The 18,141-nt window shown below is 44.1% G+C and overlaps 1 protein-coding gene across 3 annotated transcripts in view; it reads left to right on the forward strand.

Moving 5' to 3' along the window:
• Positions 1–238: 238 nt before the first annotated feature.
• Positions 239–18,141, forward strand: part of ARHGEF26 (Rho guanine nucleotide exchange factor 26) — a 117,565-nt gene continuing 99,662 nt past the window's right edge. The window contains exons 1-4 of one of the 3 annotated variants that reach the window (XM_010986550.3): positions 239–343; positions 756–1,884; positions 3,387–3,426; positions 7,175–7,320. In XM_010986550.3, coding sequence (XP_010984852.1) covers positions 808–1,884; positions 3,387–3,426; positions 7,175–7,320 — 1,263 coding nt within the window. In that variant the 5' untranslated portion in view covers positions 239–343; positions 756–807. The other 2 variants (XM_010986559.3, XM_031449537.2) reach the window with 2 other exon arrangements.

Here is an 18,141-nt window from a genome sequence, read left to right on the forward strand (position 1 = left end):
CCCACGATGTACTCCCGGCAACGACTCTGTGCGCCGGCGGCTCCAACGCCGCCCCCAGCCCACAGCTCGCGGCCCGGAAGCCGGGAGTTCGGCACCCAGCCCAGGTGTGCCGGTATGTTCAACAGGGACTGAGGCGGGAAAGCTGCAGCTCCCGGATGACTGCGATAGAGGCGGGCCCGGGCGTGGCCAAGGCTAAGGGCGGAGTCAAGATTGGGGGCGGAGCCGACGCCTCAGTCCGCTGCAGAGCTCTCCAGAGCTCCCGCCGCGGCGATTCGATCCCGGACCCGGGCCACCCACGGGGAGGTGGGCGCTCTTTAGCCCTGGGCTCTGAAAAGCCCTGAAGGTAAATCCGCCTGGGAGCTGGGCAGCTAGAGCTCTAGGGGATCAACGATAGGGGCGGGCGGCTGGATGGCGGCGGAGGGGAGCGTCCTGCGGCGAGTTTCCCAAGAAAGCTGAACTCGTCCCAAGTTTCTTGTGCATCGGTTTCCACCCGGTGAATTGGTGGCGGTCTCTTTCCGTGCGGGTGGTCTTTAGGCGCGGGAGAGACGCTAAGGGGATTGGATTTATCCGCCTGAGCGCAGCCAGATTTTGTCTGGGACAGTTGCGTGCGGCGAGCACAGTTTTTGCCTAAGAAAGGGCCGGTAAGTGACACGCAGTTGTGTCTCGCGTCCCAGGCGGGTGATCCCCGGGCTCAGAGGACGCGCGTCTGCAAGGCGCGCCAGGAGGCAAAGTTCCATGACTTCTTTCCTCTTTAGGCAAGACTGACTGGATGCTGTATCCTCCGAGGCTGACCCCCGAGGCTCTACTATGGACGGCGAGAGCGAAGTGGATTTTTCCAGCAACAGTTTAACCCCTTTGTGGCGAAGGCGGTCAACCCCTCAGCCCCAGCTGCTGGGCCGAAGCAAGCCGCGGCCCCAGTCCTACCAGAGCCCCAGCGGGTTGCTGATCACGGATTTCCCGGTGGAGGATCTAGGGACGCTCCCCGCGGCGCAGACTCCTGCCCAGGTGCCCACTGCCTCCGACGGCAGGACGGTCCAGAGAAGCCCACTGCTTCTGTGCGCCCACCGAGGGGCAATAACCAATGGGAGGACCGTCTCCCCGGAATACAGAGCTGTCTCTCCTCGGCTCCGACGGCCTAAGTCACCCCAGGTCCCCAAAGCGGCGTCGGGTGGCTCCCCCAAATCTACAGCCAACGGCACGGTGACCTCGCCTGCGCCGCAGCTGCTGCACCCACTGCGGACTCAAGCGCCCGCCCCCTGCAGCCCCGAGGGGAACACAGCCGGATTCCCCGCCAGCCCCCTGCCTTCGCCTACTACAAATGGGCTTACCCCTTACATTGCCTCCTCAGGCGCCCGTTCGCTTCCCGGCCAGGTGGCTAAGGACCCTGAGCGGGGACCCTCAAGACTTTCTCCTGTGCCCCAGAACAGGTCTTTGGAACAAAAACTACTCCTCCAAAGGCTGCCCTCACAGGAGAACGAGCTCCCGGAGAATCCTTCAGTGGTTTTGAGCACAAACAGCCCCGCCGCCCTCAAAGTGGGGAAGCAGCAGATCATTCCGAAGAGCCTGGCCTCGGAGATTAAAATAAGTAAATCCAACAGTCAGAACGTGGAGCCTCACAAGAGGCTGCTCAAGGTGCGCAGCATGGTGGAGGGTCTTGGAGCGCCCCTGGGCCCCGCAGAGGACGAGGGCGAGGCGGAGAACGATGTGGACAGCCCGGGGTCTCTGCGGAGAGGTTTGCGGTCCACGTCGTATCGCAGGGCAGTGGTCAGTGGCGTTGATTTTGACAGTCCTACCACCTCGACGAAGAAGAACAGAATGTCCCAGCCTGTTCTGAAAGCAGTGATGGAAGACAAGGAGAAGTTTTCCAGCCTGGGGAGGATAAAGGTAAGAGTGGGCAAGAGTGTTGCCAAGTCACTCTCTAAGCTGGGCATTCACTAAGCCGCAAATGAAGGTGTTGGGGGTGGGGAGGAGGGGCATAAAGGAAACCCGAAGTTATTGTTCTTTTTAAATTATATTGTTTGGGAGGGAGGGTATAGCTCAAGTGGTAGAGTGCGTGCTTAGCATGCACAAGGTGTAGGCTCAATCCCCAGTACCGCCTCTAAAAATAAATAAATAAACCTAATTATACCCCTCCCCCCAAAACAACCCTATAAATTATATTGTTTGGTCATCAGAGCCGTGCACATTTCTCTTGGCCATTGTGTTGCTGGCAGGGAGGAGCTTTATGGGAGGATCTGAAACCCTTATCACTGTTTAAACTTTCTAAGGTGGGGCAAAATGTGGGGGACAAAGGGGGAAAAACACAGCAAATTAAGTATTGTCTGAGTAAGTCCTGAACACTTTTAATACAGGTAGTTGAAAAGGGAATGATGGGCAGGCAGGGTTCTGCCCTCTTGACTGTGGTCACCTGAGGCTTGTTTAGAAGTGTCAGCCATTGGTTGTTGCTGATTCATCACAGCTGATAAAGGAAAACACTGATTTCCTTTGAACCTATTGATTATTTATGTTAAGTGTTTAATTACTGAATTTCTTTCAGTGGTGATCACGTACTATATACCATTCAGCTAAAGGGTAAATTTCAAGTCAATTGATGGAATCACAAAAGACGCAAATAATTTGTCATATTTGTGGTTGCTCATTTCTGTCACCACTGCTTAGTATCTTATTCCTATTTTGTGGCTACTTAATCCTTGAGTACATTTAACAAGTTGGTAGCTCAAAACTTCAGGTTTGAGTGAACGATGGGGTGTTGCTCCCAGATAAAGGCCTAGGAGCTGACATGGTTAAAATATTACCAAATACGACATAAAGAAATAGGAAAACTAGAGGAGATTTTGGAGCGTGCATGTATTACCTTTTCCAGACACAAGACAGATCTCAGCAACAGGGCAGATACTCATTTTGGCAGCCACATCTTTTCTTGATTAATTGGATAACTGGAACCAGTCTGTATAAACGTTGCATGTGTAATACACAAGCAAGCCTGTTTTATTTTAGATCCTATGGCCTTAAAGAAATTACATAACATTTTATGTGTCCTCTCCCCCACCTCCCCAACTCTGCGAGTATACCAGAGTTCCATTTAACAATGACGGTGGGTGAATCATGAGTAGTGAAGTAAGCTGGACTACTGGTCATTTGAGGATTCTCAAGCTGTCTTGACAGAGTGTAGGGGACATTGTACGTTACATTTCACCTTTTTAGTGAATTGTTAGTCATCTGAGTAAACTACTCAGGGATCATTTGCTATGTGTTTTTGGGACTCTAATGAAAGTAACAACAAAAAAAGTACTTTTTCTTAAGATAGCTGTTATTTTCTGTTTGGCTCATTCATACATAGTTTGCTTTGCTTTCCCCCCTTATTTTTTGCTTTTCTTGTTTCTTAGAAAAAAATGCTGAAAGGACAAGGAACATTTGATGGGGAAGGTAAGCACTTGATTTTCCAGACTTTTATTGCTGTTTCAATGTGGAATATCAATTATAAGTTGAAATCCAACTGAAGTAACAAAAACACAAGGGGAGAAAAATGTACAACTTCTTCCCAAATTATATAGTGCAAAGCTCTGTGCTAAGCTCAGTTTTCATCTAGTGATACCAGCAGTGAATGAAATTAATGGCATTCTTTGTAAGCAGATGACTTTGTCAGACCAGTGTTCTGGGATTTTTACTTCTTCTCTACTCTGGCTCTGTCCCGGCTTCCCACAAAAAAATGGAGTAAGAGGGAGCTCTGGCTCTTCAGTTAAAAATTCTGGGAGTTTGGCATTTAGATCTTAAGTCATATTTCCTTAGACTTAATATTCTTTTCCCAGTATTTTTCTGCATTTTGATATCATTTGTGACTTCCTGTTTCTGAATCAAGTTTCAATTTAGGGGAAATCTAACTCTGGCTGACAGAAACATACTCCTCTAAGAATTTGGAACCCATGCAGTATTTTTGTGACGGATCTCAACACAAAAGCAGCTTCCACCAGGTGTTCAAACCCTAATCAGATTAGTGGACTTTGTGTAAGTAGATGTATTCACTGTCAATGTACTGGACGAGCATGAAGGGAGAAGGCCCAGCTGCAGCCCTAGTTGGGCTGGAAAAGCGTGGTGGAGGTGAGGGTAGTTACTTTCTTTCATGCTCTGAAATGCTAAGATTTTAAAGAATCATGAAGAAGGGTATGCCCCTCTGTAAGTAAATCTAACATGTAACCACCCAGAATTGTATCACCTTGGGTGATGGCAAACATTTCCCCATATAATTTCATAAAAATCAGTTCCCATTGGATCATTCAAACATGACCAATTTCTAAAAATCTACTTATTGTACCAATCTTAGAAAACTGTTCTCTATGGAGAAGAAACTCAGGTGTAGTTTTTTAGCTGATAGGAATAAATTCATCTTCCTGATTTTTATAACTGAGGAATCTGGAAGCTCTGAGAGGTTTGGTACCTTGTCCACTGTCACATAGCCAGTACTGAGACAGAGATCTGGTTCTCAGTCCAGTTTGCTTCCTCTTGTACCACATTGTGACCATGAATTGAGCAGGGTCTCTACCTAATATCAATTTTGAGAGACATTTTGCATCTTTTAGAATTTGATGTTGATTTGGAGACTTTTGCCTCAAAGGGTTAAAAATGTTAAGCTTTTTTTTTTTTTTTTAAGTCAGGGGACAGACCTTCATTATGGCTAGTTTTAAGTTGTTTCCTTTTATAAGGAGCTGTTTCTGTGCACCCTCTCTTCTCAAAAATGATGACCTAGAAATTCTTTTTCACATATATGTGCATGAGGAATGCAGGATTCTTACAGTTAATGACTGAGAAGAATGTAACTCAGAAAGCTGTGTGGTAGACAGGTGAGAACCTATGATAATGGAACCAGAAATCTGGGTTCCTATTCTACTGCTTCTACTCACCAGTTGAGTGACGTTGAGCAAGCATCTTAACTTCACTGAGCCTCAGGTTCATCCTGGGTAAAATGAAGCTGATAATACTATTGCCCACATTTATTTGAGAATGAATGAGACATCATATCAACAATGGATGTGTATATTTTGTGCTAAACACTGAGTACTTTGAAGGCCACTACAGAGATGGGGGACACTCAGTCTGTACCCTCAGAATCTGCTTTGCACGTGCTGAGCAATCAGAGAACAGTGAGATCCGGCACAGACTGCGGTGTTACTTAGTGATCATGCATGCATGCAGCGCATGGAGTAGTTGATGAGAGATGAGGCAGATGTTTGCTGGCTTCAGTAGATGGGAAAAGCGTTTCGAACTTACTATGTCCCAAACCAAATTCACAGTCTTTCCACTAAAGCTGAATCTCTTCTGGAGTTCTCTTTTTCCACTTTTCAGTTATGGTACTTAGCTAAGAAACGTCCTTCCCACCATATCCAGTCTGACCCGTATCCAGTCCATCCCCAGTCCTTTCTAAGTCTCATAGCCCAAGTCTCCATTGTCTTTCATTGACCACTTCAGTAGCATCCTAACTAGTCCCCTAAGTTGTTAATGTTTTTCTCTTCCAATCTAATAAAGTCTTTCCTTTCAGTGGATTCCCATTACAATCAGGATAAAATATAATCTTTACAATATGAAAGGACCTCAGTCCTGTGTACAGAATATTCAGGATAAAATCCAGTTCTTTACCACTGCTTGCAAAGCTCTGCTTGACTTGGACTGTCTGGCTCTTCTCCCTAAACTTACCCTGCACCCTTTGACCACTAGACACCCATGCTCCAGTATGTGACCTTCCTTTATTCCTCTAGGGTAATATATTTCCTCCTGCTGCAGGGCTTTTTTGCATGGGCTTTCTTTTTTTTTTTAGCTCTGTAATTTCTCAGCTTTCAAATCTTAAGATTTTTCCTCTCTGATCCCCCAGACTAGATCGTATCCTTCTGACAGTCAGTTCTCAGAGCACCTGTATATAAATCTCTCGGTGTGTAGGTATGTATTTGTGCAAGATCACTGTGTCCTCAACCCTACAGTGACATGCCTTCGCACTTGGAGTAAAAACCAAAGTCTTTTCAGTGGCGTTGAGACAAGACCATGCATGGTCTGTCCTCTCTATCACCCACCGCTATCTCCTGTACTCTCTCCCCTCCCTTAACCTGTTCCAGCCACACCGGCTTCCTTGCTGATCTTGTTCATGTGGATGCACCAAGCAGACTCCTGCCCCAGGGCCTTTGTATTTGCTGTTCTCTACGGTGGGATGTTCATTTTTTTTTTTTCTAGGGGATTTTACTGGCTTATTTGTTTATTTTATTGCAGTATAGTTGGTCTAAAATGTTGTGTTAATTTCTGGTGTACAGCATAATGATTCGGTTGTATACATGTATTCCTTTTCATATTTTTCATTACAGGCTATTACAAGATATTGAATATGGTTCCCTGTGCTGTAAAGAGGATGAGATGTTCTTTCCCCAGCTGGAAAAGTGGCTCACTTTCTCACCTGTTATTTGCTTAAATGTCGCCTTATTGAGGCTTTCCTAAACCACCCTATTTAAAATTTATATACCCTCCTCCTTTCCCTGTTTTATTTTTGTTCTATGCTACTTATCAGCATCTAATGTATTATAAAAGTTACTTGTTTATTGTCATTCTCTCATCACTCTGGTGTCAGCTCCATGAAGAATGAGATTTTTACCTTTTTTGTTCTCTTTGTATCCCCAGTGCCTAGCAGTTGTAAATGCCTAGCAGGCATTTTCTAAATAGCAGTTGAGTGAATAAATGAATGAATGACTTTGACTATTTTTCTCAGTAAATTTTTAGCTCAGAGGAGTGCAAGAAGTAGCTTTTCTTTTCCATTTACTCGAGCCCTTCTCACATTGTAAATGTACAATAAATGTTTGTTAAATAGATAAATAAAAGGGTGTACATTCAACTTGACGTAAAAAGCAATGATGTAACAGGCATGACCATTCGTCTGTGGGTGGTGGACAGAGATGTGGAAACTTTGCTTCAGTTGGCATTTCATGTGTGGGAACCCCCCTTCCCCTGCAGGTGAATTGGGGACAGAGCTGTGAGAGTGAGAAAATCACTTTTTGGTAATGACCCTTCAGTGACAAAATCCACTTGTCTCTTGTTTATTAAACTGGAGACCAAACATTGTATAGAGAGGGATGTTTATTTAGAACAAGTAGCATCGTGATAGGGAGCAATTAGTGACATGCAGGGTTTGGTTTTCTTGCAGAAAACGCTGTCCTGTATCAGAACTACAAAGAAAAGGCCCTTGACATTGACTCTGATGAAGAGTCGGAGCCCAAAGAACAGAAATCGGATGAAAGAATCGTGATTCACCATAAGCCGCTGAGATCTACGTGGAGTCAGCTCTCAGCGGTGAGTGTATATCTTCTTTTCTATCTGTGGACGTGAGAAAACTAGGTTGTGAAAATTATGCCTGGATGTGATCTTAATTTTTTCTATCAATGATCCCATAACTCTAAGGAGAAAGACCCTTCTCTTGAGATTGTAAAATAATTCTTGAAACTCTGCTGGCACTGGTGAAAACATGCGCTTTGACAGTTCTGATCAGGAAGAGTTACCAGGTTTTTATAAAATAAGGAGCCTTGAGACTGATGATGTCTTATGGACTCTGGAAACTTCCTACTCAGTATCTTTTTTTGTTTTCTGTATAGTGTATATGTAGTGGTAACTTACTATATCCTGAACTTTATCATAATTTTGGTTATATGTACACGTGTGTGTATGTGTTTATATGTACCTGTGCACAACAGGGAACTTATAGTTCTTCCTTGGAAATTTCTTTTGATGTAGACATATCTGTATATTCTCGAAGATGGTTAATGAATGGCATTCTGTTCTACCTCCCTGTGTGCGTCGTTTGTGTGCTAGTGTCTGACACTTATTTTTTGTTGATGAGTACTTTCTCCTCTCTGCATCAAACATCTTCTGTTTTTAGCCATAATTTCTTTTCCCCGTGGCTTAACAGTGTCACAGTGTGATGCTTAGTTTACTGGATGTGAGTTTGGGTACAGCATTTGTGGGCATCTGATGCATTACCACGTGGAAAGGAATTCCCGTGGCAGGCTTGGGGGAGTGGGAGCATTGTATCAGAAACCAGCCAGGGCACCTCGGTGAGTCCTTGGGCAGTGTGGGAACAGAAGTGGTTCCCTCTTAAGCTGAAGTGAGCATTGTTCAGAGTCAGGAATCTCAGGTATTAAGGGAACCCACCAATGTAAGGAAAGAAGTTGTCTAAGTTGCAGCTCACGAACTTGACCATGGAAGTGGGTGTGTGTTGATGTTGGGAATGATGTCTGGCTTAGACTCTTCCTCTCCTCTTCTGCCCTGTATTGGAATCCAGAATTCTAGAAGCCAAGCCCTTTCTTCCTGTCTTCCTCCCACCCCCTGATTTTGTGCAAAGGAGAAGTTATGCATTTCCAGTACCCCCCAAGGTGTGGCACCCTTCATGTTATGCCACAGATTAAAATGCCTGCAGGGGCAGGGCACGTAGTGTTAAAAGTGATGCCAGTGAGTGTGGGTGATGGGGAAGTGGGGACTGGGGTGCACAGGCCTGGTTTATTAACTTGAGCAGCTGCCACTTAGCTCAGACCAGCCCAGTGTTGCCAGATGTTCTGATAGTGAGAAAAGAGCGTACAGAAGTACAGACTTTTACTAATATCATCCTAATTCAAGTTTTAAAAAATGTTGTATGACATTTAACTATGGGCCAGACTTGGCCTCTCTTCTAACAGTTGGCAACTTCTGTGATACTTCTATGAATTTCACACATGGTGGGGATGGTACCATCTCTTCACAGAACTGGCATATTGGTAGCCTTATTCCCTAATCTAGGGATCTTGTGATGTTACACACCAAAGCAGATACTTGGAAAAACTGGCAGAGGCCAACGGTGGCTCTGGGGTTGGTATGGACCATTTGGTAGATGATCCTCGAGAAGAAAACTGTGGCGTTTTTGAGTTCTTTCTCTGTGGAAGCAGCTGCATTTGTTAGCACAGAACTCAATCCTGCTGTTCTCTGAATGCTAACTTCTGTGTCACTCACAGTCTCTTCCAACTCAGCTTTAGTACCAGAAACCAGGCTGCCATGTGTATGCCTCCTGGAGTTTGGCTTTCCTTTAGATTAAAATAATACTCCATATCCTTCAGTACAACTTCAAATACAGGCGTACGTTTTATTTGGCAAGGGATCAACATACCGATGTGCCTCTTGTTCACACGATGGATATCAGAAGACTATCCAGTGATTAAATGTAAACCTGTAAAGTGGGTTGTCACTGCAGCATGTGTTATCTCGGATTTGAGTGTTCCCAGGAGGCTTGTGTGTATTTATTGTGTTGCTTGGCAATTACGGTAAATCAATGTGGCGTGATCGGACTTTGCCACTTCATCTCACTTGGGCACCAGCTTGCATTTTCTTTGTGCTTTTTGTGTCCCTGCCTCGCTTTTAAAGCATTTTAATTTTTTATTATAAAGTACTTCGAACATGTGGAAAAATTCTAACATAAGTTTGGGTAGTAGATTTCCAGGTACCTGCCACCCAGCTTGAACAAATGTTAACGTTTTAACGTTATCGACCGGCGTCTGTTTTTTAAGTCAGGTCCGGTTAACCACTTTACTTTCCAGTCCTTTTCTCCTTTCTGCCTCCCTGCGGGGAATCACCTTCCTGAAGTTCTTGTCTGTCCCTTCCGCGTGAGTTTTCTTTTAATCACTGCCTTCTCTCCCAGCCAAAAAATGCAAGCAGCTCTGGCTTTTAGGAAAGTTGATGTTTTAGGAGGGAAGGGCAGCCATTATTTTTTTAGAAGCCTAGCAGTTAGTAAATATCCAGGTGGCTGTTAGGACTCCAAAGAGAGAGGCGGCTTTGTGAATTATGAAAAATGTCAGGACGTTTTCCACAAGGGGTCGGCACCTCGCTCTTTCTGTCTGACCTCGTGCCCTGACCCTGCCATGAAATGGTCTGCAGTGTTTAGGGCGGGTCTTGGGAAGCTTCTTTCATATTTTTTTGCATCATTTTTCCACATTTAACTTTGAATAATACCATGTTAGTAGGGTAGTCCCCATCGAGTCTTTAATACAAAAGTCTTCTTCGAGTAAAGCCTTGGTCCCAGGAAGAGAGTAGGACAAGGGGTTTTCTGGCAAAGGGTTAAGTCTCAACTGGGCATGGACCTTGACTCTGCTGGGGAGGGGTGTGTGCGCGCATTAGCTGCTGTTGGTTGGTTCATTTTCTAAACTTTGTTGCAAACCCCTGTCTGCCTCCAGAGACGATGTACCCTTTCTTAGTTGACTGTCGGAAGCATTCAGTGTGTGGGGGACACTTCAGAAGAGCAGCAGTTTGCAGTCATTTCTGATTGTTGCATAAGGTCTTGAAGCCTTCAGTCTGTCTGTAATGTGTCTTGGCGTGTTTGTTGATGATGTGTCTCCTGCGGTTTCATTGGACAACCACACAAGTGACAGGTGGTTCTCCATAGACAGTGTTGGGACAGGTTTCACTGTAGTGTAGTCACCTAGGGATGAGGGAGAAAGAGCTGTGTAAGAGAGGCATTTAACTGAGCCTTGTTAGGATAGTGAAAGTTGGGGCTCCCGCTGGCTTCCCCAGTAAGATTAAAGTGGATTTGTGGTGAAGGGTTGTGTAGGCATGGTGGCGCTGCCCACAGGCTCTCCGTGCAGAGGTGGGGTGCTCTCGGGTGTCATGAGCACGACCAGGGCTCCTTAATGTCATCAGATGGTGCCTGGCTTACTCTTCCTTCAGCTGATTGTCAGAATATAGAGATGTGTTCTTCGTTGGAAATACAGGATTTCTTCATTCCGGGGAACATAACTTGATGCTACTCTTCAGGCCTTGACAGACACTTCAGGCCTTGACAGGCCTTAACATTTGAGAAATAATGGAAACGATCGTGGTTCCCAGGTTTTGGTTGGTCATAATTGGAAGGGATTTGAGGTTTCAATCTGAAGTCATTTTTGTCCTCCAGAGACAAAGGAACCTGCCACACACACGCAAAGCCACATGCACAGCCACTCACCTAAAATGGCATCGTGAGGGCTAGGCCGTCAGTTCTTGGATCTCTGGGAAAAGCTTGTGGGTCTGAAGGAAATACTGACTGTGTTACTAGTGTGGGGTGGAACACGAAGCCCTGTTAGGGTGAGTGCAGGTGTGGGCAGCTGCGTCCTCCGTGCAGAGTGCACAGTGCTCTCCAGGCTCTCCCAATGCACATCCTTCAGTGGGATCCCAGAAGGACTTACAGCACTACAGAAGTTAAAAGGAAATCTTGACTGGAGTCTTTTCGCTTCTTATCATAATTGGGCCCCTCCCCCCATCACATACTATGCACTGTACTGAAAAATGACAGTTGCGAAAGCAGTGTTTGTTTTGTTAGGTTCAGTGATAGCACCAAAGCCACGCTCGCCAGCCGTGCCCTGACCCCATTTATTTGCCGTGGGGTGTGTTTGTGTAATTTCCATCACCTTGACATGCCAGGTACCTTTGACAAGGGTGTTCGGGCTCCAGAGGCGAAAACAATCATGCAGGCAAACTGTCCACTTGAATTCAACACCTAATATAGTGGATAAACACCTAATATAGCCGTCCTCTTACTGCACCCTTCCTTTGTATTGGCTGACATGTGGCTTTATCAGTAATCTTAAATCATTTTGAATATTTCTTCAGTTAGTTCAAAAATTGTGAACTCTTTATTCTGGAACTGGTATTTAAAATATTTTCTTCTTCGGCTTAGTGTGGCTCACTAGATTCATAGCAAGAATTGAGACTTTAGTGTCTTGAGTTCGGGACTCAGCTCCTGAGGCACTAATGGTTGGCTCTGGTGACTGTCTGGAAACGCCAAATGAGAAAGGATGATTTGAAAAATGGCCATTTTATTATAGATATAATTTCATTCAGTTGAAAATATAACATAGTTTGGAGTCTTAGCCATTCCATCTGGTGGGGCTTATTCTTTTTAGAATTTATACCACATTTATTTTGAGACATACTGTTTGCCTTCTAAAAAAAAATCAGAGCTTAACAGATGTAATAAACCTGAATATCATTCTGTTTGCAGAAATGCTTAATGCATTTAGAGGTCATAGAAAATTTCATTCTTTTCTCTTACATTTTCACACTTGTCTGAATTAATTTTTAGTTGTTCATTGACTTGCTGCTTAAAATAATCTCTTCAGTCATAGAATTTTCCGTTTACGTTTTTGCGACATAGCAGTCTCATAAAGTTTTTTTTTAACCTTAGATGGTGATTAATGCCTTTTATCATTATCTATCTTTTATGTTTAAAAAATAGAAAAAACATTCTCATTTTTCACGTCTGGCTTACTTTTAGTATTCACAGTGTAAACAGTCAGGGCTTCAGACTCATCCACACTGTTAAGCTGGATAGTAGGTCTCCTGGTGTGTTTGTGTTTTTATAAACAGAACTCAAGGTCCATGTGCCTGGACCTGGGACCCCCAGCAGAAATCCTGGTCCAGCTTAGAGGGCTGGAGCTGAGGCCTGCTTTAGCCTGGGGCAAGGACGGCGCTCTGTTAAGCTCTTGTCATTTCAGTACAGTTAGATTATGGTGTTCCTTTAACATTTTTGAAAAATTAATTTTGACTTATATAAGCAACACATAGCACATCCTCCATGAAAAAAAAAATTTAAATGTTTCAGATAAGACCAAAGTCTCTTGCTCATATATGCAATCCTAATCTCTTTCCCCTTCTCTGTAGGCAATGCTGGCCTCAGTTTGGTTAACACTCTTCTCAAAATCCACAAATATACATGTGAGGAAAAAATAAAGATTACATGTGTTTATGTAAATAATATGCTGGGCAGATATTACAACTTGCTTTTTGTCTGGACAGTGTGTCTTGTAAACCATTTCATGTCTCTACATGATGATCTTCACTGTTCCTTCCAATGGATGCGTTATTCTATAGGATGGGTCTGCGTCTTGCCATCTTTCTTTTCTTGGTGAGGTTAGACCTACTTTGAGAATCTGATAACAGCTGTGAGCTATGAACCTTCTCTTTAGAAAATGTTCATGTATGTGTCAATATTTGTTTATAATCTTTGCTTTTGTGTTTTCAGTTTGAGTTTGGGGGTATTTGTTTTTCTTGACTTTACCTCCAAATCCTGGGAGCTCCTTACTGGAGCTCCCTATATGTTGAGTACAGTTTCCATGTTATTCATATCACCTTTAGAAGTTTTTCTTTTTCTGAATTACAGCGATGATGGAACTTTACCTATATAACCCCTTCTGATAAATATATAGAGATTGAAACAAAAACTACTCTGGTTGGAGCTTAGTGAGTAAAAGGCAGTTGAGCGGTGGACGTGCCAATATTAATGTTATTGTTTCTCCCAAGAGAACAATGGGAGGTGACAGTGAGGGTGTGTGTGCATTAGTCCCCGAGGGGAGGTGGGGACCAGAAGCGACAGGTGCTCCAAGAAAGTGGGACGAGATGAGTGCAGGGATAGTTTTGGTTGGCATAACTACAAAAGGAGATGTTTCAACCAGATCTGGGACCCAGACAAAGAAGGTCTTATTTCATTGAGCAGAAAATCTATGAGAGAGATTGATGAATGATTTCTTCATCCACCTAGTCTTTATGGAGGGCCGCTCTCCACAGAGCCCTGTTCTAGAACCTGGAGAGGGAGCCCAAATAGACTCCATCTTGCTTTCATGTTCTTACACACAGTCTGAATGGCAGCACAGAAAACAAATAATCCCCTAAGTAGAGGCAGAATTGCTATGTTAATGCCTTGAAGGACATGCTTGTGCTGCTCTGAGATCCTGGGACAGGAGGTACCTGTTGGGGCAACATGCTGTCAGTAGAGGAAGGTGGCGGAGGAGGTGACAAGAGCTGCCATCTGAGCAGCAGCCAGATAGATGTCAGGTCAGAGTAGTTGTTGGAGGGGGGCGGGCACAGGATGAAGGAGTTCTAGGCAGAGAGAACATCACGAATGCCAGACCTTTGGGGGTGATGGAGGGTCAGAGGAGTTAAGATAAAGTCAGTGCAGCTGGAGCTTCTTTATGGAGCTCCATTGGCTCCTCCTCATTCCTTCAACCTCAAATAAATGTTGGAGGATCCCCAAGGTTCCATCCTTGGGGCTCCTCTCTTATCTGCACTCACTTGGTGATCTCATCCAATCTTGTGGCTTTAAATACATCATCTGCTCTGATGACTTCCAAGTTTCTATCTCTAGACTGGATTGTTCCTTGAGCGTCAGACAAAGATATCCAACTTAATTTCTGGTATCTAATCAGCATCTCAAAGTTAACCTGCCCCAATGTTTACTTTTAATCATTGCCTTCTATCCCACCCAAATCAGCTTCTCTCACAATCTCTTCTTTTTCTCAGCAGATAATGACTCCATTTTCCAGTTGCAGATCTCAAAAACCTTGGTATCATTCCTCACTCTTCTCTTTCTCCTGTAACCTACTTCCAATCTGGTGCAAAGCCTATTGCTTTTACATTCAGAATAAAGCTTCTCCGCCACTGCCACCGTGTCATCACAGACATGCATAGTCCCCATTGCTTCTTGGCTCAACTCCCTGCATCTCCCTGGGTGCCTTTTGGTCTCTTTTCCACATAGTAGCTGTATAGTTATATTGTTGATTTGTGATTCTGTTAAAATATACAGAGATATTGTCTCTTTATTGTGAACCCTCAGGTGATTTCTTACCTGCACTCAAAGTCAAAGGCCAAGCCTTGCAGGGGCCAGTGAGACTGTGTGTTCTGGCCCCTGGTTACCTTTCTGGACTCAGCTTCTGCTTCTCTGTCTTGCATGTTGCTCAGTCACACTGATGCTCCTCCCGTACAAGGTGCACTCTCACCTTTGCACTTGCTATCTCCTCAGTTTACTATAAATAGCTCTTCTTCCAGAGAGCTGCAAGACTTTTTCACCACTACTTCCTTGAGATTTCTTATCCTCATGACACTTACCCCTCTAATATACTGTGATTTACTTTTCTTGTTAATTGTCCTTCTATTCCCACTAGAATAAAAGCTGCATGAAGGCAGAGACTTTTGTTCACTTTGTCTCCTCTTACACCGCTAGTGCGTGAAGCAATGCCTGACTTAGACTAGGCTTGTGATAAGTATGTGATGAATTTATGAGTGACAGTGTGAATGCATGAATACAGGCAAAAACCTAATCCCGTGAGTGAAAATAACGAAGTCACTCAGTAATGAAAACAGCCAGGAAAGTTCCCATTTAGGACTCGTTTGGAGGCTGTTTTTGATTCTTATTTTAAAGGAAAAATTCTTGATGGTTGTTTGGCTACCTCCTGGATTTAATTAATGTCTTTGATGCATTGGAGAACTTGGCATCTTCATGGTTTAGAGCTGTGTTAGCCCATGGTAGATATTTGCATACTGTGAAATCAAATTGAACTACAGCCTCGTCCTCCACTTGGTATTTCTTTTGGGGAGGTGAATGGGATGCATTCAAGTACAATAGCCGTCTCTAGAAACATAGTATAATTGGGTGAAAGAAGACAAGATTCAGTTACTTGAGGAGTTCTGAATAACTCTAGGGAAGGGCTCTATAATACAGCTTTGGTTTGTGGAAATCATCAATCACATTCTTGCCTTTGCCCTCCTGACCTTAAGACGGCCCCTTGTGGTGTCTCTTCCCTCAGTCCAATGATGAAACTGTTTCTCGGAGCCACATTCACAGAGTGATTTGTCTCCATGGTGATTGGAAATGTCATCACTGTCAAAATTACTATTGAATCTTTACACATGGAACTAGTGCTTAAAAATTTCTCTCTCGAATTTTGTTGATTTATCCAGCATGCTTGTAGCCTGTTGATTTTCTCCAGGATTAGTCTGTTCTTGAATGTCTTAAGATTATTATGGCATTTTTTATCTGTGTATGTATCATTTGGGGAGATAAGGACTATAGCCAGTGCACAGCTTCTGCAGAAGGAAGTGTTGTTGCCGGTGAAAGGAAACTGTAGATTATTTTCCCCTTTGGTGTAGGAGAGGAACTCTGCCACCTATCCAACTGCAATAACATAAAAGTGGCGCAGCTCCCATTTTGGGAGGCAGGAAACCCTGCATCTGGTAGTGATGTGCAAAGGAGTGTGGTTGTTGTTTGCTCAGCTTATGCCCACCTGGGGTCAAGGTCTCAGTGTGAGTAGACAGTGCAGTAGCTGACTTGCAGGATAGCTGTAGCTCTGGGACCGAGACATTGGCATCTCGATACTAATTTGTTTACATGCAGTTAAATTATTGACCCAATATTTGCAGAGGACGTGCACCAGGGATTGTACTAGGTCAATTCACTCAGTTTATGGAGGCCTTGTGACAATACCATGAGGCCAAGTAGCATTTCTCCACTTTATGTTGATTGAAGCACCTGAGACCCTCAGATGTCAAATACTATTACTCTCCTACCACTTTCATTAGGTTCTTGAGATTACCTGGGACAGAGCCTCTCAAGTTTCCCTAAATAATGGATACAGGTGCCCAGAACTCTGGAAGAGCAGGAACCCTATTTCCCTCTGGCACTTGGCCAGCGATGTGACTCAGTCTCAGAAGTGGCCCGTTGGCTCTCTTCCTCGCATGAGTCAGCTTATTTTCCCTTTTTACCATGTCTGTCTTTTCTCCTGGGAGTTCTTGTGTGCTCACAGGTACTGAGTTCTTGTAACTTAGTCTTGAGGTTGCCTAGCACAGTCCTGACTTGCTTCATGTTATCCTTTTAGTTTCCACGTGTAACTACCCAGTTCATTTTCTTGAGAGAGAATCACACTAGCTCAGCCACTTCTCCCACTTTTACTGTTACTTAGTCAGGTGCGTAACCATCTCTCCTCCAGTCAGCCTTGGCCTCCGTGGTGCACCATGGTGTGAAATGCGGCCACCTGGGCCGCTGCATTTGCTTTTGAGCTCTTACAGCTTTTCTTGTAAGAGTCTATGGGAGTGTTGAGCAACACGACTGACATATCTAGTGTGAATTTACCCATGGTGGCATTGACATTAAAACCATGGTCTAGATCAGCGGCTTAACATAATAAGAAATACATTTGACTTGTAACCCAGTCTGTGGGTCCACATATGTGCATGTCTGTGTAGCTCAGACAAACTTCTACAAAGCAGAAGTTACCCTTAATACAGGCAGTGCACTATGGTCTTTTCTTTTTTGTCCTTTCTGTTTTGTTACCTTTAAATAGATGATAATCAGAAATTCGTAGGCTTTGTTTTGCCATTTCCTAAGAGGTTATAATTTGTAGTTTGAAAAATGCTGGTGTCTGACTCCACAATTCATTTGTATTCCCCTGCATCGTGGCGGATGGGGCCAAAAAAACAAGCCTAAAATCCAGAATGCGCGCTGTAAGAACTTAGAAGCTGGTTTAGAAGACAGTAAAAATGAAATGTCTAAGTGGTGTTTTTGAAAGAATGTAGGACAAAAGGCCAAAATGAAGTAAAGGTCAGGAAAGTGCTCTCTAGATATTGTAATTAAAACTTAGATGAGCTCAGTGGGCAGAAGAGTAGAAAATAAAACAATAGAAATATAAAATGTGGCTTGGGTGCAGTTTGACATATAGGAAATGGGAGGACAATGGTAATTCTGTAGACACATTTTTCAGATCTCCTCTCTATATAATAAGGTAACTCCTGTTTAGTGAAACCACTGCATGCTTTGAACATCTCATGAAAAATATTAGTTCACTTTAGTACCCATTGTTCTGGAACAGGTTTTACTCAGCTCAGGTTTTGTTGCAAATCTAAGAAACTAACTTCAGGGTGGGTGTTGGGCTAAGGAACTTACGTTTGGAGTCAGTCATGCCTATCCATCTGTCACTTTGTTAAAATAGCAAAGGAAAACAAAATGGCAACAAAGATGTGGGTACCACCTTTACAAGACAGGTGTCCTCTTCTGCACGAGGAGCCCCCAGACCTGCTCTGCCTTCGTTAGCCCCTTCCTGACTCATACCCTCACTACGTGTTGTTGGCGTCACTGTCAGTTACCCGACTCGAGCCCGATCCTCCTCTGCTCGCCTGTCCACACACCGGCCTGTCATCACTCATTGTCAACACTGCCTCCTAAGCCACTGCTTGGTTTGGGCTTGACTGAAATCTTTCTCGTTGCCTCCCTTTTCTTTCCCTGAGCTCCTTGCTTTCTTTTATCTGGGAGTGGTCCCCAGATAAAGTGGTCCCCACTTCTTTAGCTTTCCTGTGGGC

The sequence above is a fragment of the Camelus dromedarius genome, chromosome 2 (genome assembly GCF_036321535.1).
Source record: "Camelus dromedarius isolate mCamDro1 chromosome 2, mCamDro1.pat, whole genome shotgun sequence".
NCBI lineage: Eukaryota > Metazoa > Chordata > Mammalia > Artiodactyla > Camelidae > Camelus > Camelus dromedarius.